This window comes from Venturia canescens, chromosome 8, assembly GCF_019457755.1.
Source record: "Venturia canescens isolate UGA chromosome 8, ASM1945775v1, whole genome shotgun sequence".
In the NCBI taxonomy this organism is placed as follows: domain Eukaryota; kingdom Metazoa; phylum Arthropoda; class Insecta; order Hymenoptera; family Ichneumonidae; genus Venturia; species Venturia canescens.
In genome coordinates, this window is record NC_057428.1 from 19,063,210 (window position 1) to 19,079,024 (window position 15,815).

The window sequence follows — 15,815 nt, forward strand, 5'->3', positions numbered from 1 at the left end:
GTTTAGAAAAAAAAGGCGACCATTTGAAGGAAAATGATGACAATTTTTGTGGATTTCTCAGTAGAAAATTGTTTGTAAAATAAAAACAACAAAGTTATCATTTTCGTTTTGCTGTCAACGCCGATTCAAGGGGTGCCATTTTCAACACACCATTCTACAAGAGTTTACCATTAAAAAAACATTTTTAAAAATTTTTTCCAGCACTTCCGAGTATGTAAAAAACGTGTACAAGGCTTTACGTAAATCCACCCAACCAATTTTTGTTTACAAAATAAACAAAAAGCACCTGAAATTCCAACGTTTACACCGTTCATAGTCCTCAAGCGCAATTTCACCCAACGTCACTTGACAACCTCTTCGAAGAAGTAGTCGAAAGAAGAAAAAATCGGAGGAAAATTTCGCCTCCTTCGAATTTTCATTTTTTTTATCAAAATTTCTTTCTGAAATTGTCTTGTTGAGCATTTTCAAAGAATCCTATTTCTTCATTTTTCTGAAATAATACAAAAAACTGCAATGAAAAAAAAAAAATTCGCAATTTTTCAAGCCCCATTTCGCTTCGGTCTCCTCCGAGCACATTTTTCCATTCCACGCGATATTTTTCTTCGGCTTCCGCAAATATACTCGTATCTTCGGGTGTAGTACAAGAGCTCTGTCCACGCGAGGAGAGCTCTCAGGTGGCAACGTTCCCTCGCGCCATTATACACTTTGTACGCGGCGCATTCGGCGTCGATAAACTTTAGTCTGACCGGAGACCGCCTTTTGCAGAATAAAACGCGCCGAGTAAGCGTTCGACTCGAATTTTCCGAATGCAGAAACCTCGAGCTAGTGTTTACTCCACTTGGGAATGGAGCAAAACGCTTGTTCCGATGCTCCAATAAAATGGCGAATTTCTTGTCGATCAAGAAAACCGGAGGCGAGTTTTCAGTCGCGAACACACGAAATAATCGAACTCAGCGAGTGTGCAAAAAAACTCGATTTTTTTGACAGACTCTGCTGACAGTTTTCTGAAAAGAAGAAAAAATTTTCGAGCTCAAGATCGAAGGACGAATCTCGGGCGCTGACGAACTCGTGCGTGCCCGTTGAAGGTCCACCTGGCGATAAGGAATGCTCCGGGTATAGTTGAGCGTCCCTGGTGTCTAACGTCTATGACGAGAGACGAATTTTATGCGACGTCCGTTGGGGGGTAAAACCTCGATCGATTTTCTCGTCTGTGTAACCACCGGCTGTCCCCCGTGCTCTCAGTAGAATTATTTTCTTCTCTCGGCCGCTCTCTCGTGTCTTCCATCGCATATCGGAAGCGTGCGCTGGGAGGAGTGTGTGGCTAATATAAAGAAACGTCGACCGAAACGCGACGCGGCGTTTGTGCTGATCAGTTTCGTCGCGGCGTGTCCGCAAACAATTCCTTGGTCGATTAGGAAGCTCGTCGCCTGTCGTCGTCTGGAGCGGGGATCCAGGGAAGGATGAAAAAAAAAAATCGATGAAAAACTGGCGATTTGTTTGCCCTGGAACTTAAAAAATAATCGTTAATACAAAAAGTTTGAAAAAAGGCGAACTCGGGACGGTGCGAATGCGGCAAAACTCACCGGGGCTCGTCGTCCAATTTTCTTTTTAATACTAATTGTGTGTGTCTGTGTGTGTGTGTGTGTGTCAACGCGAATTCTCCGTCCGCGAGCTCGGGCCGATTCCAGTCTCACGAGCGTCGCGCGGTCTCTCTCGCTCCGCGTCAGACTCCCGTCACGAATTATTTCATCGCCGAGAATAATTTTGCATATTATTTCCACGCGGTGGTGAGAACGGATTTGCGGAAGCTTAGAACACACCGACTGTCGTGGGCGAGGACGAGAATGATTTTTACTCAATTGCGAGGGAAAGTTGGGAACGCTGGGAAAACCAACACCCGGAGACAATTGAATTTTCTTCGCTTTTTGTTGACACTCGAACCAATCGCTCGCGCGATCGTGAACCGAGATTTATCGCCGTCGACGTCGTGTCGATTTTTAAATACTTCTGTCAAAAGTTAATCGCTCTATTTACCCTGAGGAAATTCCCTCGCCCCTCCCTCCCCTCACTCTCCGCTCGACGACGAATTTTCTTCCGTCGTTTGTCAATGTCATAAAACATTTAATATCACGCGATCGTAAACAGTTGATAATAAATTCGAACGTTCCACTAACGAAAAAGCGGCCTTTAATGTTTCTTTAAAACACCATCAAATCCTCGTGAGAACCACTTAAAGTATCAAAAGAACAAAAAGTGCATTCAACTTTCCTCCATCTTTTTCAACACTCTTTTCGTCACTCGCGCACCGTTTGGTTAGAAAAATTCACTGACGATTCATAAAACTGTCACTGAAAAAATTCTTCAACTTGCCATGAGTTTTATTATTGCGTCTTTCATTATTTCCCACCTGAATGGTCTTCGATTCGCTGCCATTTAACCTCGACATGAAAAGGTTTTGTTACTTCGTCAGTTTTCTCGCGGGCTCTCTTTGCGCTATTAGTAACGCGCACTGACCCATTTACGAAAATTTGTTTAGCTCCCGAGCTGCGGGTCATTCATCTCTGAGCTCTCTTTCCGTCTCTCTCTCTCGGGTTTTCTTGTAGAGATTTATTTATAGCGCTCCTAAAATCGTTAGCAGGTATGAAGATATCGAGAAAGAAAAACCGATAGAGACGAGAGTCTCGAGTCGTTTTTTTCAACAATTGCCTCGAGCCCGATAGAAATGTTGACGGTGCGAGAACGTGTCGGAAAGTCCATTTGAAAAAACGTAATTCGAGCCACACAATGACCCTTTTTTGTCTCTCTCTTTTCTCTCGTTCTTTCTGGTCTGCTTGGATTTTCTCCCCTCAGGAAGTGGAATTAAATGCCGCTCTCGCATTTCTTGCACGCTCGCGCGCTACGAGGACAATGCTTCCTATAGAGAAAGAACGAGAAAGCACGATTCCGGCTCAATCCGATCTCTCAAATTCATTACGAGAGTTGTGTGAGACAAGTTTCCTTTGTCAATCTATCGTACAAACAGACGAAATTTCACGAATCCCCCCCGCTTGCCAACAGTCACTAGTTCGTTACACTTTCGAAAAATTAATTCCAACGACTGTCACGCCGCGACGTTTCCATCGCTCGATGGATGTTGCACTCGAATTCAACGAGCATTTCATTGTACCGCGACACAAAACCACTGAGAAAATCCACTCGAATATTCGTCGATTGAAAAGCGACGAAACTGAAGAACAACATAAATGATTTTCATCGCTTTTTGACGACGCTAAGTTCGGCTCTAAAAGGAGCTAACCTAGAGACAAACACGTGAAATCATGGCGAGCGTACGACCCGATCCTCGCATTCTCGTTCGCAATATCCTGCCACTGCTGAACACAAAAGAGAAATAGTTGTGGATGGGAGATAATCTTCTAATGGAACTCACACCTGGTTGAGGCTACCGCAACAACCGCACGAGTATTATTCGCGTTTCAGATGTCTCTACAGTTCCCGTTCGAATTCACGAGAAATTTGTTGGTTATGTTTCCCTCTCGAGTACAATCCCGAGTACTACAATTAAAACAGATGTTCGAGAGCTCGAGAGAAGCTCGAAAATAAATATTCAGTGTGAAGACCACCAATCGATAAAGCACTCGTAAAAAGGGTTCAATTATAAAAGCTCGTGATCGTAAAAGGGCGTCGGGGCGACGGACTCATTCGCAATTAGTCACGCGATCTGTCGGCATACTTTTTCAGTGACCTGCTCCCGTCGATAGGCTGAAATAAACCCGCGCATTTCCTGCAACTCCCTTTTTAACACATTCGTTTCGTTCATAAACTATTCAAAAATCGAGGACTCCGCGACGTCGACGATCAAGATTCGGAGGATCGCGATAGAAAAAAATAAATAAAAGTGTGACCGCCGCTTCGATGCGGTCGAGCATCGTCGACGGAAATTCTGCAGTAGTTTTCCAAACTCGACGCTTGTCAATTTCGATCCTATTTTTAGGTTATTCGAAACAAACGCATCGAAGTGAAAAAATTTCGCTGTTTTCTCTCCTCACCGGAACAAAAGTTTTTCTCGTTCAACGATACACGCGCCGGTTATTTCCAACAAAGGACACGCCACGTGTCCTCCAATATCGATTATTCATAACACAATTATTTCAATGTTTATTTTTGTTTCACGCTCCCTTAGCGAGGAATGGCAAATGGTTGCTACCAGCAGCATGGTGTATGAAGAAATCGTCGGAGTTCGGGGCAGCTGACCCCAGCCCCCGCGCACTTTATTTACGCGCGAAATGCCCCACAATTTAAACTCGACCTCCGCAAACTCGGCAAATACGGGGCCAAACCATCAGGCCTACCCTCCACCGCAGCCCTATCACCACATCAATGGAGATGCTTTTCAACCAGAGGTTCGTTGTTTATCGACTTTTTCAAATTCATTTAATTAATTGAATATTTAATTGAACGGAGATTTCAATTTTCTCAATTTTCCTCATCAGTTCACGTCCCAGTTGACGAAGTGGCCTTGAAAAACAGATAGAAAAATCCTCGTCCACTTTCGCCACGTTCTGCTGCTGTCAAAACACTCTTCAACCATTTTTTTTCTCTCGTTCGTCGTAAAATCTGCATTTGTAATTTCGACGTGTCTAAACCCTCAAAACGTGGATTTTCTGAGTAAACAAGTGTCTTTTACCACTCGAAAATGGTTTTCGTATTGATCTTTTCGTCATCGAGAATTTCGATGGAAAGTTTTATCCCCGGGTTATTGGAATAACGACGAAATGGAAGATTTAATGGTAATTTTGTATTTTTATTGTTTTTCCAACGTTCAGAAAGAACCGGTGGAGTTCGACGTGTCGCATTTGCGCGGAGCACCTGCGGAGGTCGAGTCTCTGGTCCACAGCATCAAGGACGTTGCCCAACAATTTTTGTACCACTGGCGTACGTTCCCGATCGTCCTGCCACCGCCGCTCTCGACGTGCACCGACGGGGAGGACACGCTCGTCCGAAAAAAGCACCATTTGCGCGACCTCTTCGTGGCCCCGAGTTTCGACGAGCTGGACGCGGTCGCTGTCGACAGTAAAGGGGAGCCGAGGAGGCTTACGAACAAACAATTAGAGAGTATCAGAGAGAGGGGGTGAGTCGGCAGGGAGCTTGGGAAAATTGGATGGTTTCGTTGGAAAAATTCGAGCGGAAATAAAGTTTGCATTCACACTCGTCGCCCGTAAATGGAACGAATAGTTTCGACGTGTTTTTCCTAGAGAAATGAATTTCAACAATAAATTCGTGGGCTCGTCAAGTGCGAACTCCCAAGCTGCGAATTTAGACGATTTTTATTTGTTTCTTCACGTTTTACGACGTAGATTTTTTCTCATCGTCGATCGTAGCTGGCTACGTATAGCTACTATTTCTTTTTCGTATTCTCTGGTCATTCGTCAAGCTTTTCATATACCATTGGATCAGTAGACATCATTGCATTACATAGTTATAGATTTTCATAGATTTGCTCAACCGCGTTCGAAGGCTGGCAACGAGAGAGAGAGGACGACAAGTAAATGACGATAATGGAAATTAATTTTGCTGCGGTTTTGTCACGAATGAGTGCTCGAATAGTGCGCCACGTTTCCACTGAGGAACGCCATTAGAGCAATAATTAGGCTGGCAATATATCAGAGTACACTTTTCAATGGACTTTTCACGTCGACAGTGTTCGTTGGAACTTGATAAAACAATATTTTTCACAGAATCGAGTCAATATTACTTTTTAGCTTAGAAGAGATGAAACGAGAAACGTGTGCAAATCGTGTTTATAATCAACCTGATTTTGTAACGATTTTTGTAAAGCTTGCACAAGGATAAGTATGGAAAACCGAAGAAGCTGAATGCCACTCAGTTGGAGAGCATTCGGAGATGCGGGTACGTCACACACAATCCCGACACTCCATCACTTTGTACATACGTTTTATCTTCTTTTTCGTTTATTTTATTTTTCAATAATGTTCCATCACGTACAAGCAAATAAAACGACTAAACGTCCAAATGTTTTTTTTATTTTTTTTTAATTTTTTTTTTTTATTTCATTAATCGACAATCTCTCGGCATGGTTTTCTTCCTGTGTGTTTTAATAAGGGAGGACTTACTGGTGTGGGATTCACAAAATACTCGTATAATTAAGTCTCAAGCTAATTATATTGACCCTTTATTATGTCACAATTATTTTTATAGCATACTTTTCGCTGTACATATTTCTCCTGAGGTTTTAGTACGAGGCTGAGCCACAGTTTTTTTAATGGCTTATAAACTGTATTTAGTCTCACGTAGAAGAGCTTTTTTTATAACTTTAGAGAGTGAAAGTTGAGTGTTTTTATATCTCAATTTAATCAAGCTCTGCCAGGTTCTACGTTCGTATCGGTCGACTTTTTTACACTTGCGATAAATAAACTCCAATTAACGGCTCTAGAACGTCCGGAATTTTCGGGTTTATTACGAGCAATTGTTCGCGTTGTGCGTCGGAAGTACGACTCTGCACTAGAATTTTCATTTGCATCTAGATCTCAAGCGATGTGCTTTTCTCCATTAGCGTCTAGAATTTTTTGCCTACTTTTCTATGGACATGTGAATTTTTCAAATTTTTATATTTCTAGTGCTCCATTCTGTTTTTCTTTAATCCTCTTACGTTCGGATTATAGTGATACTCACTATATTTGATTACTTTTGTTAAATAAACTCCGCCAAACACTTTGAGAACTCTGGAAAAACCTCGATAAAATGCTTTTCTGCTTAAAGGTGGACAGCACCGGAATGAAAAATGATGAAAAAATTATTGGCAACGACGAAAGTCGTGGATCGGGCCACCGATATTGGGGACTGGATAATTCAATGAAATGCCTATTTTCCAAAAACGCTTTTAGAGAAAATGAATTATCGATAAATTGATAATTTCATTGGATGAAAAATTGTGAGGCTGGAAAAGAAGGAAATTTTTTCATGATTTTCCACTCGAGTCCGACCCATTTTCGTGCATTCTTTAAGTTTTTATACAAACAATAATTTTCCAGGGAATTCGAAGTGGATTCGATCAACTTCGCCGGGCAGACCCATCGCTGGCGACTGAGCGCACTGTTGCAACGAGGACGAGACAGAAGAAGAGAAGCGTTGCTAAGAGACTTGGCTCTAGCGACGAGATTTCTCGTAGTCACAGCCCGAGCGAGACTCGTCTCGCACTGTTTCAGCATCTCGCAATCTCTTAAGGCATTGCTAACCGGTCTGTTAAGACTCCTCGGTAATTAAGAACACAATCATCGTAATTGGCAAGATTTTATTCATTATTCTCATCTTATTTTGCATAAATAATGAGCCTTGTCAAACGGACTATTTAATTAACGCCCGCAAGATTATTATTTCAATTTCATGCTCAATTATTTGAAGCTGTGAACGAGAACTGGATATAAAAACTCTTGTTTACGGTTTCGTTTCCTTGCTGCAGACATTATTATCGGCGTTCCATCGTTACAAGCCCAAAATCTCGATGGAAAAATTCGGGAAGAACGCTGTCGTCACCTTGTCGCAGAGCTCGTTTGCAGGGTGAGCTTTTCTTACGATTTTTTTCATTTTTTCTTCTTGCTCCAATAATCTTCAGATCAAAAAAGTAAAAGCACATGAAATTCGTCTCGTTGAAAAATGAAAGTTTTTCGATTGTTCAATTGAAAAATCTTTTTTTTCACTCGAAAAAAGCTTGAAATAATCGTTCCTCTACTTTTTCGTTGTTTTCATATTTTCAAAAAATAGCCAGAGTACGAAGACTCGTTGGAATTGCTGTGCGGTTTCGTACGGAAACAATTGCGACGAGCAACAATGGAAAAATTCGAGGTTGAGCGTGAGTCGTCGCAATTGTTGCCAGTACCAGTGCCATTTGTATTTGGCACACCGAGCGGAGGTGCGGTCGATCTCCGTCTCTTTAGTCGAGACATCATAAGAAAAGCTCTGCCGATATTGGTCTCGATACTCGAGCGTGAAACGAGAGGATGGTTTCTTCACTTCCGTGAGAGATTGATCTCGGAATTGCGAGCCCAAAAGAAACCGGATGACGAGATCGAGCAACAAGTTAACGAGGCAGTCATGCGAGAATATCTCCAAAGAGTTTACTCGAGCATACTCTCACATCCGGATATTCGCAGCCTCGGCGAAGGCATTGCTCAGCTTTTGGTTCAACAAGCACAATCCGTTGTCCTCATGCATCGCGCCGTCGAAAACGTTCAAAGAAAACTATCCCAGACGAAAGAATCTTTGAGAATCCGCATGGAGAACGAACATCCGGTTTTGTCGCGTATCGGACCCTGGATGCGGGATCGTATGCGCGAAGCTGAGGCCAATTTCATCGAGGAGTGCGAATGGAGCGCTCACGAAGAAGCTCTTTCCTTATGCAGCCTACAAAATTTACAGCAAACCGTATATTTCCTCAATCGCGATCTTACGTTCATGAGAGAGGTGCGAAAACCAAAGAATTTTACAAATTTTACCTCCAAGTTGTATCTTCGGCTCAACCCTCGATAGCTTTGGTCTCAGGAGTCTTTATAGCCACCAAAATCATCGAACGAAACTCTCGCGATGGATTTAAAAACGATTGAACTTTGAACTTCCAGGAGTTGCTTGGATCCCTTTGCATTTTTTTATCACCTCATTTTTAAGTGGACAGACTTTCCAGTGCTTTCTCGCTCCAATGAATTTCCATTCTTTACACTTCTGTTGCCGAAGAAAATTTACATTTGTCGATCCAATCAGCGTGCTTCGTACCTGAAAAAAGTATTCTAAATAATTCTGCTACTGACAGAGAATGAGTTTCATGAATAATATAGTTTTATCATGAATATCAATATTTCTAAGGCTAATGCTTCATAACTATTCATGAGAGTAAGAAAAAAAACTTGTTCGAATTTTTCAGCGAGAACCCGTGCTTTTGAAGGAGTTACGTAAAGTGAAAACCCCGACGAGAAACTTTCAGTGGCCGACGCAAATCTGGCTTCCGAGAAATTGGATAGTGAAACGAAGTTTTCAAGGGATGTCCGAAGTTATTCCTACAGTATTGAGTAACACGCCAACTTCGATAACGACTCCACGGGCTGATCCGAGTCAGCCAGTTTTTCTTGTCGAGAGAGAAATATTACACACGACTACAACAAGGTTATTATTTTTCTCTGTAACACAAAATTGACAAAATTCTTTTTACCATAATTTTTCCTTGCTGAAGATGGCCAATGTGGCGTTGGATCAATTACGTCGCGAGGACGTGGTGTTGGACCTGGAACGCGATGTTCCTTCTCGGCGTTGCAGTTCCCTGGTGCAGCAGAGTCTCTCTCCGAGCTTTGCTCCTCGTGCAACCATTCACCCCGGATTTGGAACTTAGTCAGCTCAATGGAACGTTGTTCCCACGAAAATCAACTCAAACTCCCACCTTGTGCTCAAGGCTAACGTCGCTATGGCGACATATTAGTAAAAGTCGAACGCATTTTGAGACTGAGCCAGATACAGGTGAGATTTGTCCAAATTTTCAATGTAAAAATCAATTGCAATGCTCAATCGCTGATCAAGCCACTTTCGAGTTAATTTTTGTGAGGATTCCGAATTCAGATTATCGGAGAAATTATTTTAATAGAGAATTTCGTTAATTTTAGGCTTTATTGGAAAAGGAATGACGAGGCACATCAACAGACTGTGGAATTATGGATTCAAAGGTCTCTTGGGAACCCTCACGATCCTTTTCATTTTCCCGATAGTCTGTCTCATCGCCAGTTTCGGTTCCCTAATTATTGCACTCTCCGCATTCATCTGGTGAGTTGAGATTTCGTTCCTGGAAGTAAAATCGAAAAATTTTTTAATGAGGATCGTTGAAATAGAAGCAAGGTTTTTGTGCAACTCGTTGGCAATTCAAATTGTTGGAGGAAAATCATTCTTCATTTAATTTCCAGGATGCCAATTGTGACGATGATGCTCCACGCTTTCATGGCTCTGGTAATGGACCTCGATAGTCCAGAATCGAGTCGGAATCGTTACTTGGTTGTTATGGAAGCTCTCGTGTGGAATATCGGGGTTCAGGGCTGTTTGCAACCTATAGCAGCGGTAATCGTTGCGGTTGTTTTTTGTCCCATCATCGCATTTTTGGTAGTGACTGGTGAGAATTCTTTAGGGAAAAATAAGCAAAAAATAAATCGACTTTCGAATGGGAAGGTGATTTTTTGTAATTTACTTTTTCTAAAGATGTAAAATATTGTATAATTTTTCAGTCTCCGTTATTCGCTACTGGATCAGAGTCGTGTGGGACACGGCGATGTTTCATCTGGTGATAAAAAATCGTGGAAGGATTCCCGCCAGCGATAGTTTCGTGGTGAAAAGAATAGCTGGACCGGGTTTGGCCTCAGATTATTATTATCAGGTAAAATTTTCGAAGAAACTCGAAATCTGCGGTTCTCCCGGGCCAGATATAAATGCATGCAAGTTTTTGGGGTGTTTTTCATCTTGATATCCTTGAATAACTTTCAGATAAGACCGGAACAGGCGTTGGCAGCGTTCGAGGCGAAACTGGAGCTCGACGAGCTTCTCGCTTTTCAACAGGAGACCGAACGATTAATCACGCAGCCGCAGCGTGACTTTGCCCAATTCGTCGAAGCTTGTTTCAGCCCGTTTGCCACGAGCCTTGCCAAGACTCGTGATCCTTACAAATCACTCGAGAAAGAGGCTCGTGACCTTGTCGCTGTACTTCACGAGAAACTTGATCGCCGCCGGAAAGATTTACAGACGGGTCTCGGAGTTGCTGTTAGGAGTAAAATAAAACTCACCACTTTCGACTTGAAGGCAATTATTTTCACTGAAATCGTCTATTGTAACCTCAGAAACGATATTTTCGCCAATTCCGACGATTTTTTTCAAATTTCAGGTCGTCATTCAACAAGCAGCTCTAATGCTCGAGCGTCTTTACCCTTCCCACGTGTTTGCTCGTTTTTCCGGAAGCGAGGACGATTTTTGGGAGAACAAAGGCCTCGGCGTGGGCGATTGGGCCGGTTTAGCCGGCCTCATGTACGCCGACATATTCAGTCTCGATTTTCTCCAGCCGCTCGACGAAGCGGACACTAAATTTAAACTCGAGCCTCATCCCGGTGTCGATCTTTCCCGATACTCGGAAATGGTTCACAGCACAGAACTCGGTGGAATCAATGGCCCCGATCTTCTCGGTGCAATTTACGCTCCGAGAGGAAATATCCAAGTTCACAGTCCCTATCTCGAAGTTTCCGCTTTCAATCCACGAGCCAAACAACCTTGCAACAGCAGAAAGTCCGAGAAACGATGGTATGCTCGATCAATGCTCGATATTGAATTTCATTCTTCGGCTAACTCATTTGTTTATCTCATTATCGAAGAATTGATCAAATAGAATTTTCGTCGTGTAATGTGAGTTGACAAACTTATAGAGAAATAAAACGAGTATTTTTATATTAATAGCGATACCGGTGGGCTGTTGACATCGACGAGAACACGAAGACGAACGATATCGGGTAATGGGACAGGCGAAGGACGCTGGCAGCCTTGGAAGCGTCAAATGCGTCCATACAGTGCAGAAAAGTTATTGATACCATTGCCGATACCGCATCCGGCTCATATAGCAGTAACGATTCACAATCGTGACTCGGAAGATCCGATACCATTAGACTCTGAGATATGTCAGAATATATTACGAGCCATCGAAGAATCGCCGGGTGAAATGGCTATTGAAAGCGTCAATCGTTATCGGGGTGGAGGAGAGGGAGGTGATTCAAGTTTCGATTCGGTCGCGTCGCAATCCTCAGTTTCAATTGAAACTGGTTTGGACAAGGACGATACCGAGGATACCGTTGAGGAAAAAGAGGGCGAAACTTATCACTGGACGTTGTCTAATTGGGGCGGTGGTATGGCAAGAAGAAGAAACAATTCAGGATCGATCAAGGTCGATCTTGCATCGCCCGAGGACGTTACACTGGACACAGACACTACCAGGGTAATGTTCAGCACTTACGGTACCACCGTCTAAGTCAAAGTCCGACCCCTTCCTTCACCCACATTTAACGATTCATTCGATCTAAATGATATATGTATTTGTACATATACGTATTGTGTTTTTCAACGTGCATACATTTCCATACAGAACGTCTGACGAATCGTCGATCAAATGAAGTGAGATCAGAGAGATAAAACTGAAAATTGGTGTCGCCAGGAAAAGAATTTCCGTTTTTTCTTCGATAGTTTCGAGATCCCATTGCAGATTCAATCTTTTCTTGAGATCCGAATCCTCGAAATCTACAGGAAATGTCGCGGGATCTAAAGATTGAGAAAATTGATCGAGATTTTTTGCTTTTCTATGAAAATGTTCAATGCCCATGTTCGCCATCTGATTTCTTTTGATCCACGATTTAGCGAACACGGTCTATGTGTAATCAGTACCTCCGTACATACTCCTCGAGGATAATCCTTTTTCTATTTTAGAAATAAAAGAATAATCTCTCTCGCGACAATCGCATTCGTGAAAGCCGACGAAGGCTGCGACGAAGTTTGGCGAAAAGAGAGACACGGACGCGACGGACGCGTGACTCGAGAAAACGAGAGTAAGATAAAGAGAGATAGAGCGAACGATGGTACGGGGAACGGGTTTCCTTATTTTATTATCGTCAGAGACTGAGAGATTCTTCAAGAAATCGTATCAACGAAACGCAATTACGGCACGACAAATATATAAGAAAACAATAACAAGAACCATGCGTATTTACGTGTTAATTGTTTATTAGAAGCGGAGATCAATTAGTAGATATGCGCTATTTTAAGAAGCCAGAATGAAAAACCGAAGAAAAGCCACTTTTCATTATTCGGCGTTTTCAAATTTTACACGAGATTCTTTACTTCTTTTTCCCCCCAAGAGTATTTAACTTTTATTATCAATCAAGTGTCTCTTTCTCCTGTGAAATATTATTATTTACGGAATAACGAAATCAAAATACATGAATGCGCACCATCGATTTTTATTAATAACGATAATAATATGAATAATTATTAAAACGATTTAACGCCGAGGAGAACAATCTCCAGTGTTTCACATTTTCACTGTTCTCTGACTATAGTGTATATAGTTAAGTGACCGATGTCCGAAGATTCGAAAATCCAGCGACATTATACGGGGATTAAAAATACGTTGGAAACAATATTATACCAAAAAATGAAAAAAAAAAAAAAAAAACGGAGAAAAACGAAACAATGATTTTGAGAAAATGCTCTCTCTTCTTCCTCATCTCGTAAATTTAATTTATAAAACTCGACGCGAACACGACTGGGGATTCTTCTGGATGTTCTGGATTGAGAAAAAAAAGTATTGAATCGTTTCGAAAAAACTTTTTGATTCGCAGCACGAGATACCCAGTACGGAATCTCAACTGGACGTTATAATATCGGTAGGGTTTTAAGAATATTGTAGATAGAGTACAAAACGAGAGCGATTAAACGACCCCGTGAATTTAATTTAGATAATGAGATGAGAAGAAGTTGTGTCGACGTTTGTGCATTTATAAAATTCACGTACTATACGATACGATTATAAAAAACAACAGAAATAAAAGAGAACGCATATTATAAATGTATATTGCAAGGATATACGCTTGGTACAATGTATAAGGAATAGTTATTGCCCAGAGGGGAGTGTATCGATGTCCAATTCTGCAATTTGAGTCGCATTGTTTCGGTCGTTAGAGCGAGCTGGGGCAAGAAAAATGGTAATTAGCACAGGCGACTGTTATATTATACACACACTATAGACTTTCAATATTTCTCCTCTCAACAAAAAGTCTGCGAAGATGAATCTTTGCTCATATACCCAAAAATCAATTCAATCGAAGATTTAGACAGAAATAAAAACAAATCGGCTGTGTACAGTTTCGTGAAGAAGTATTTTATAAATGTAAAGGAATATTGACAACGAGGAACATGAGAATTATTAAATTTTTGCCACCGGTGAATAATGTGCGAGTGAAACGACGATGGTGTTTATAGTAACGGCCGTGGATATAATATATTATTGTATCTTATTCCTGAAAGCAAACGATATGCTTTTACAGTTTTTTGTTTACTTACCATCAATTTGTATAGTTCGATTGCCGAATATTTAATCCATCCAAAATCAGAGAAGAGTCACCCAAGAGAGAGAATTTAGTGAAATCGTTACGTCGCAGAGCAAACAAAAAAATTGAGTGCTGTCTCCATCCAATAAATGACGATGTTAAGTATGTTGATGAAAATAATTGGAATATTTGGACCGTTTTGATGAGAATAGCAGATTATTTAAGAAAATCAGAGCAAGAGAGAGAGAGAGAGAGAGAGGGAGTGAAAAAAGCGATAGGTGAGAATCAAAAATACATTGAAAAGAGGCCATTTATATCAAATGTATTAGATGTTATAGACTATATAATTATAATAGAGCAAGAATATATATCCAGTGTATATGTTCGAGAAGAACGAGTCACAAGGTTAAAAACGAATATTATTTTTTATTTCGTCGTTTTAAATTGACGGTTGTTCGTCAAGCTTTACATTAAATGATCTTTGGAAATAAGAAACTGCATGAAAATGCATCGAGCGATTTGACATATGATACGAGCTCTCTAATTAGTAAGAGCAAAAATTTTTATGAATGTTCATTTTTTTCGCGATTCGGAAGGAATCGCAAAACGTTGCGGTTTCGGAAAAAAAAATCGTAATTACCGCTGCCAAGAGATAAAACAAAAAAGTGTATACAGTCTATCCGCTAAAAACTAACACGTCTTCTATGATCATTGTCTATTCGAAATTATACGAACGATATATTGTAGAGTGTACGAGAACGCAGAGGAAAACAGGAAAAAAAACAAGAATTACACGTCTTTGAAATTCCGAAATTGGATATATATATAAATACTGATAGAATTTGATCCTAGTAACCACATTTTTCTCCTTCGGTTCAACGAAATATGAAACAATATTATTTACAGTCGAGTGGACAAAGCGTGAAAAACAAATGATCACCTCGACTTTTCACGATGTAAACATATTGTTTGTAAACATTGCTGAATCGGTCCGCTAACGTACGACCTCGTACTCTGTACCGCTGATGAAAACAAAATCATTGTATCTCAATTATACTTACGTTTTTGTACGCATTAAATGTGAATGTGATGATATATTTGTGTATTTCATTTGCTTGTACCCGGTCCCCTAAATCAATCAATACCCAATTATTTTTTGTTCGATATGGACACATGAAATATTTCAATCCCTGAAAATCACAAATCGAGTTCGAAGAATTAGAAGCTGGGGCCCGATTTCGAATGGCTTTCAAAATGGCTTTCAGATGGATTCGGAACATTCGTAATCGTAATAAATTTTCCTGCTTCGTTTACATCGCTGACACATTTAAACAAAGGCTCATTTCCGATAGAGTAGCGACATCTTATTTATTTATGTATTCGACTATTGCAGAAATCGCCATTACCAGTATCAAGTAATGTCGGACACTGTTTTTACTAACGGAGTCTAAGAGAACCATGGTCATGTAAAACCGTGAGATGAACAAAGGGATATTTCCAGTACCATTGTAACCACTCGTTTACAAATAAAATTTAAAACATGTTTTGGGTTTGAAAATTTTTCCGATGTGTGCTTGATAATTGGGGAAGTGATGATCATGTCACGTCATTTAACCGGCTCGACACTCTAAATATTGAAGGAATATTTCGAGGTTCTTTTTTCCTTTGTCTAGCCGCAGCTGCGCACGACCGAGC

At 41.0% G+C, this 15,815-nt stretch overlaps 1 protein-coding gene across 3 annotated transcripts in view; it reads left to right on the plus strand.

Moving 5' to 3' along the window:
* Positions 1–15,215, plus strand: part of LOC122414503 (uncharacterized) — a 40,798-nt gene extending 25,583 nt beyond the window's left edge. Inside the window, exons 2-16 of one of the 3 annotated variants that reach the window (XM_043425827.1) lie at positions 4,181–4,400; positions 4,824–5,128; positions 5,836–5,907; positions 7,050–7,273; positions 7,478–7,575; positions 7,780–8,478; positions 8,933–9,171; positions 9,239–9,519; positions 9,663–9,819; positions 9,957–10,159; positions 10,272–10,420; positions 10,528–10,839; positions 10,922–11,331; positions 11,485–12,016; positions 12,502–15,215. In XM_043425827.1, the coding sequence (XP_043281762.1) occupies positions 4,284–4,400; positions 4,824–5,128; positions 5,836–5,907; positions 7,050–7,273; positions 7,478–7,575; positions 7,780–8,478; positions 8,933–9,171; positions 9,239–9,519; positions 9,663–9,819; positions 9,957–10,159; positions 10,272–10,420; positions 10,528–10,839; positions 10,922–11,331; positions 11,485–12,016; positions 12,502–12,507 (3,804 nt within the window). In that variant the 5' untranslated portion in view covers positions 4,181–4,283 and the 3' untranslated portion in view covers positions 12,508–15,215. Of the gene's footprint in view, positions 1–4,180; positions 4,401–4,823; positions 5,129–5,835; positions 5,908–7,049; positions 7,274–7,477; positions 7,576–7,779; positions 8,479–8,932; positions 9,172–9,238; positions 9,520–9,662; positions 9,820–9,956; positions 10,160–10,271; positions 10,421–10,527; positions 10,840–10,921; positions 11,332–11,484 lie in introns of all 3 variants that reach the window. The other 2 variants (XM_043425826.1, XM_043425828.1) reach the window with 2 other exon arrangements.
* The last annotated feature ends 600 nt before the right edge of the window (positions 15,216–15,815 follow it).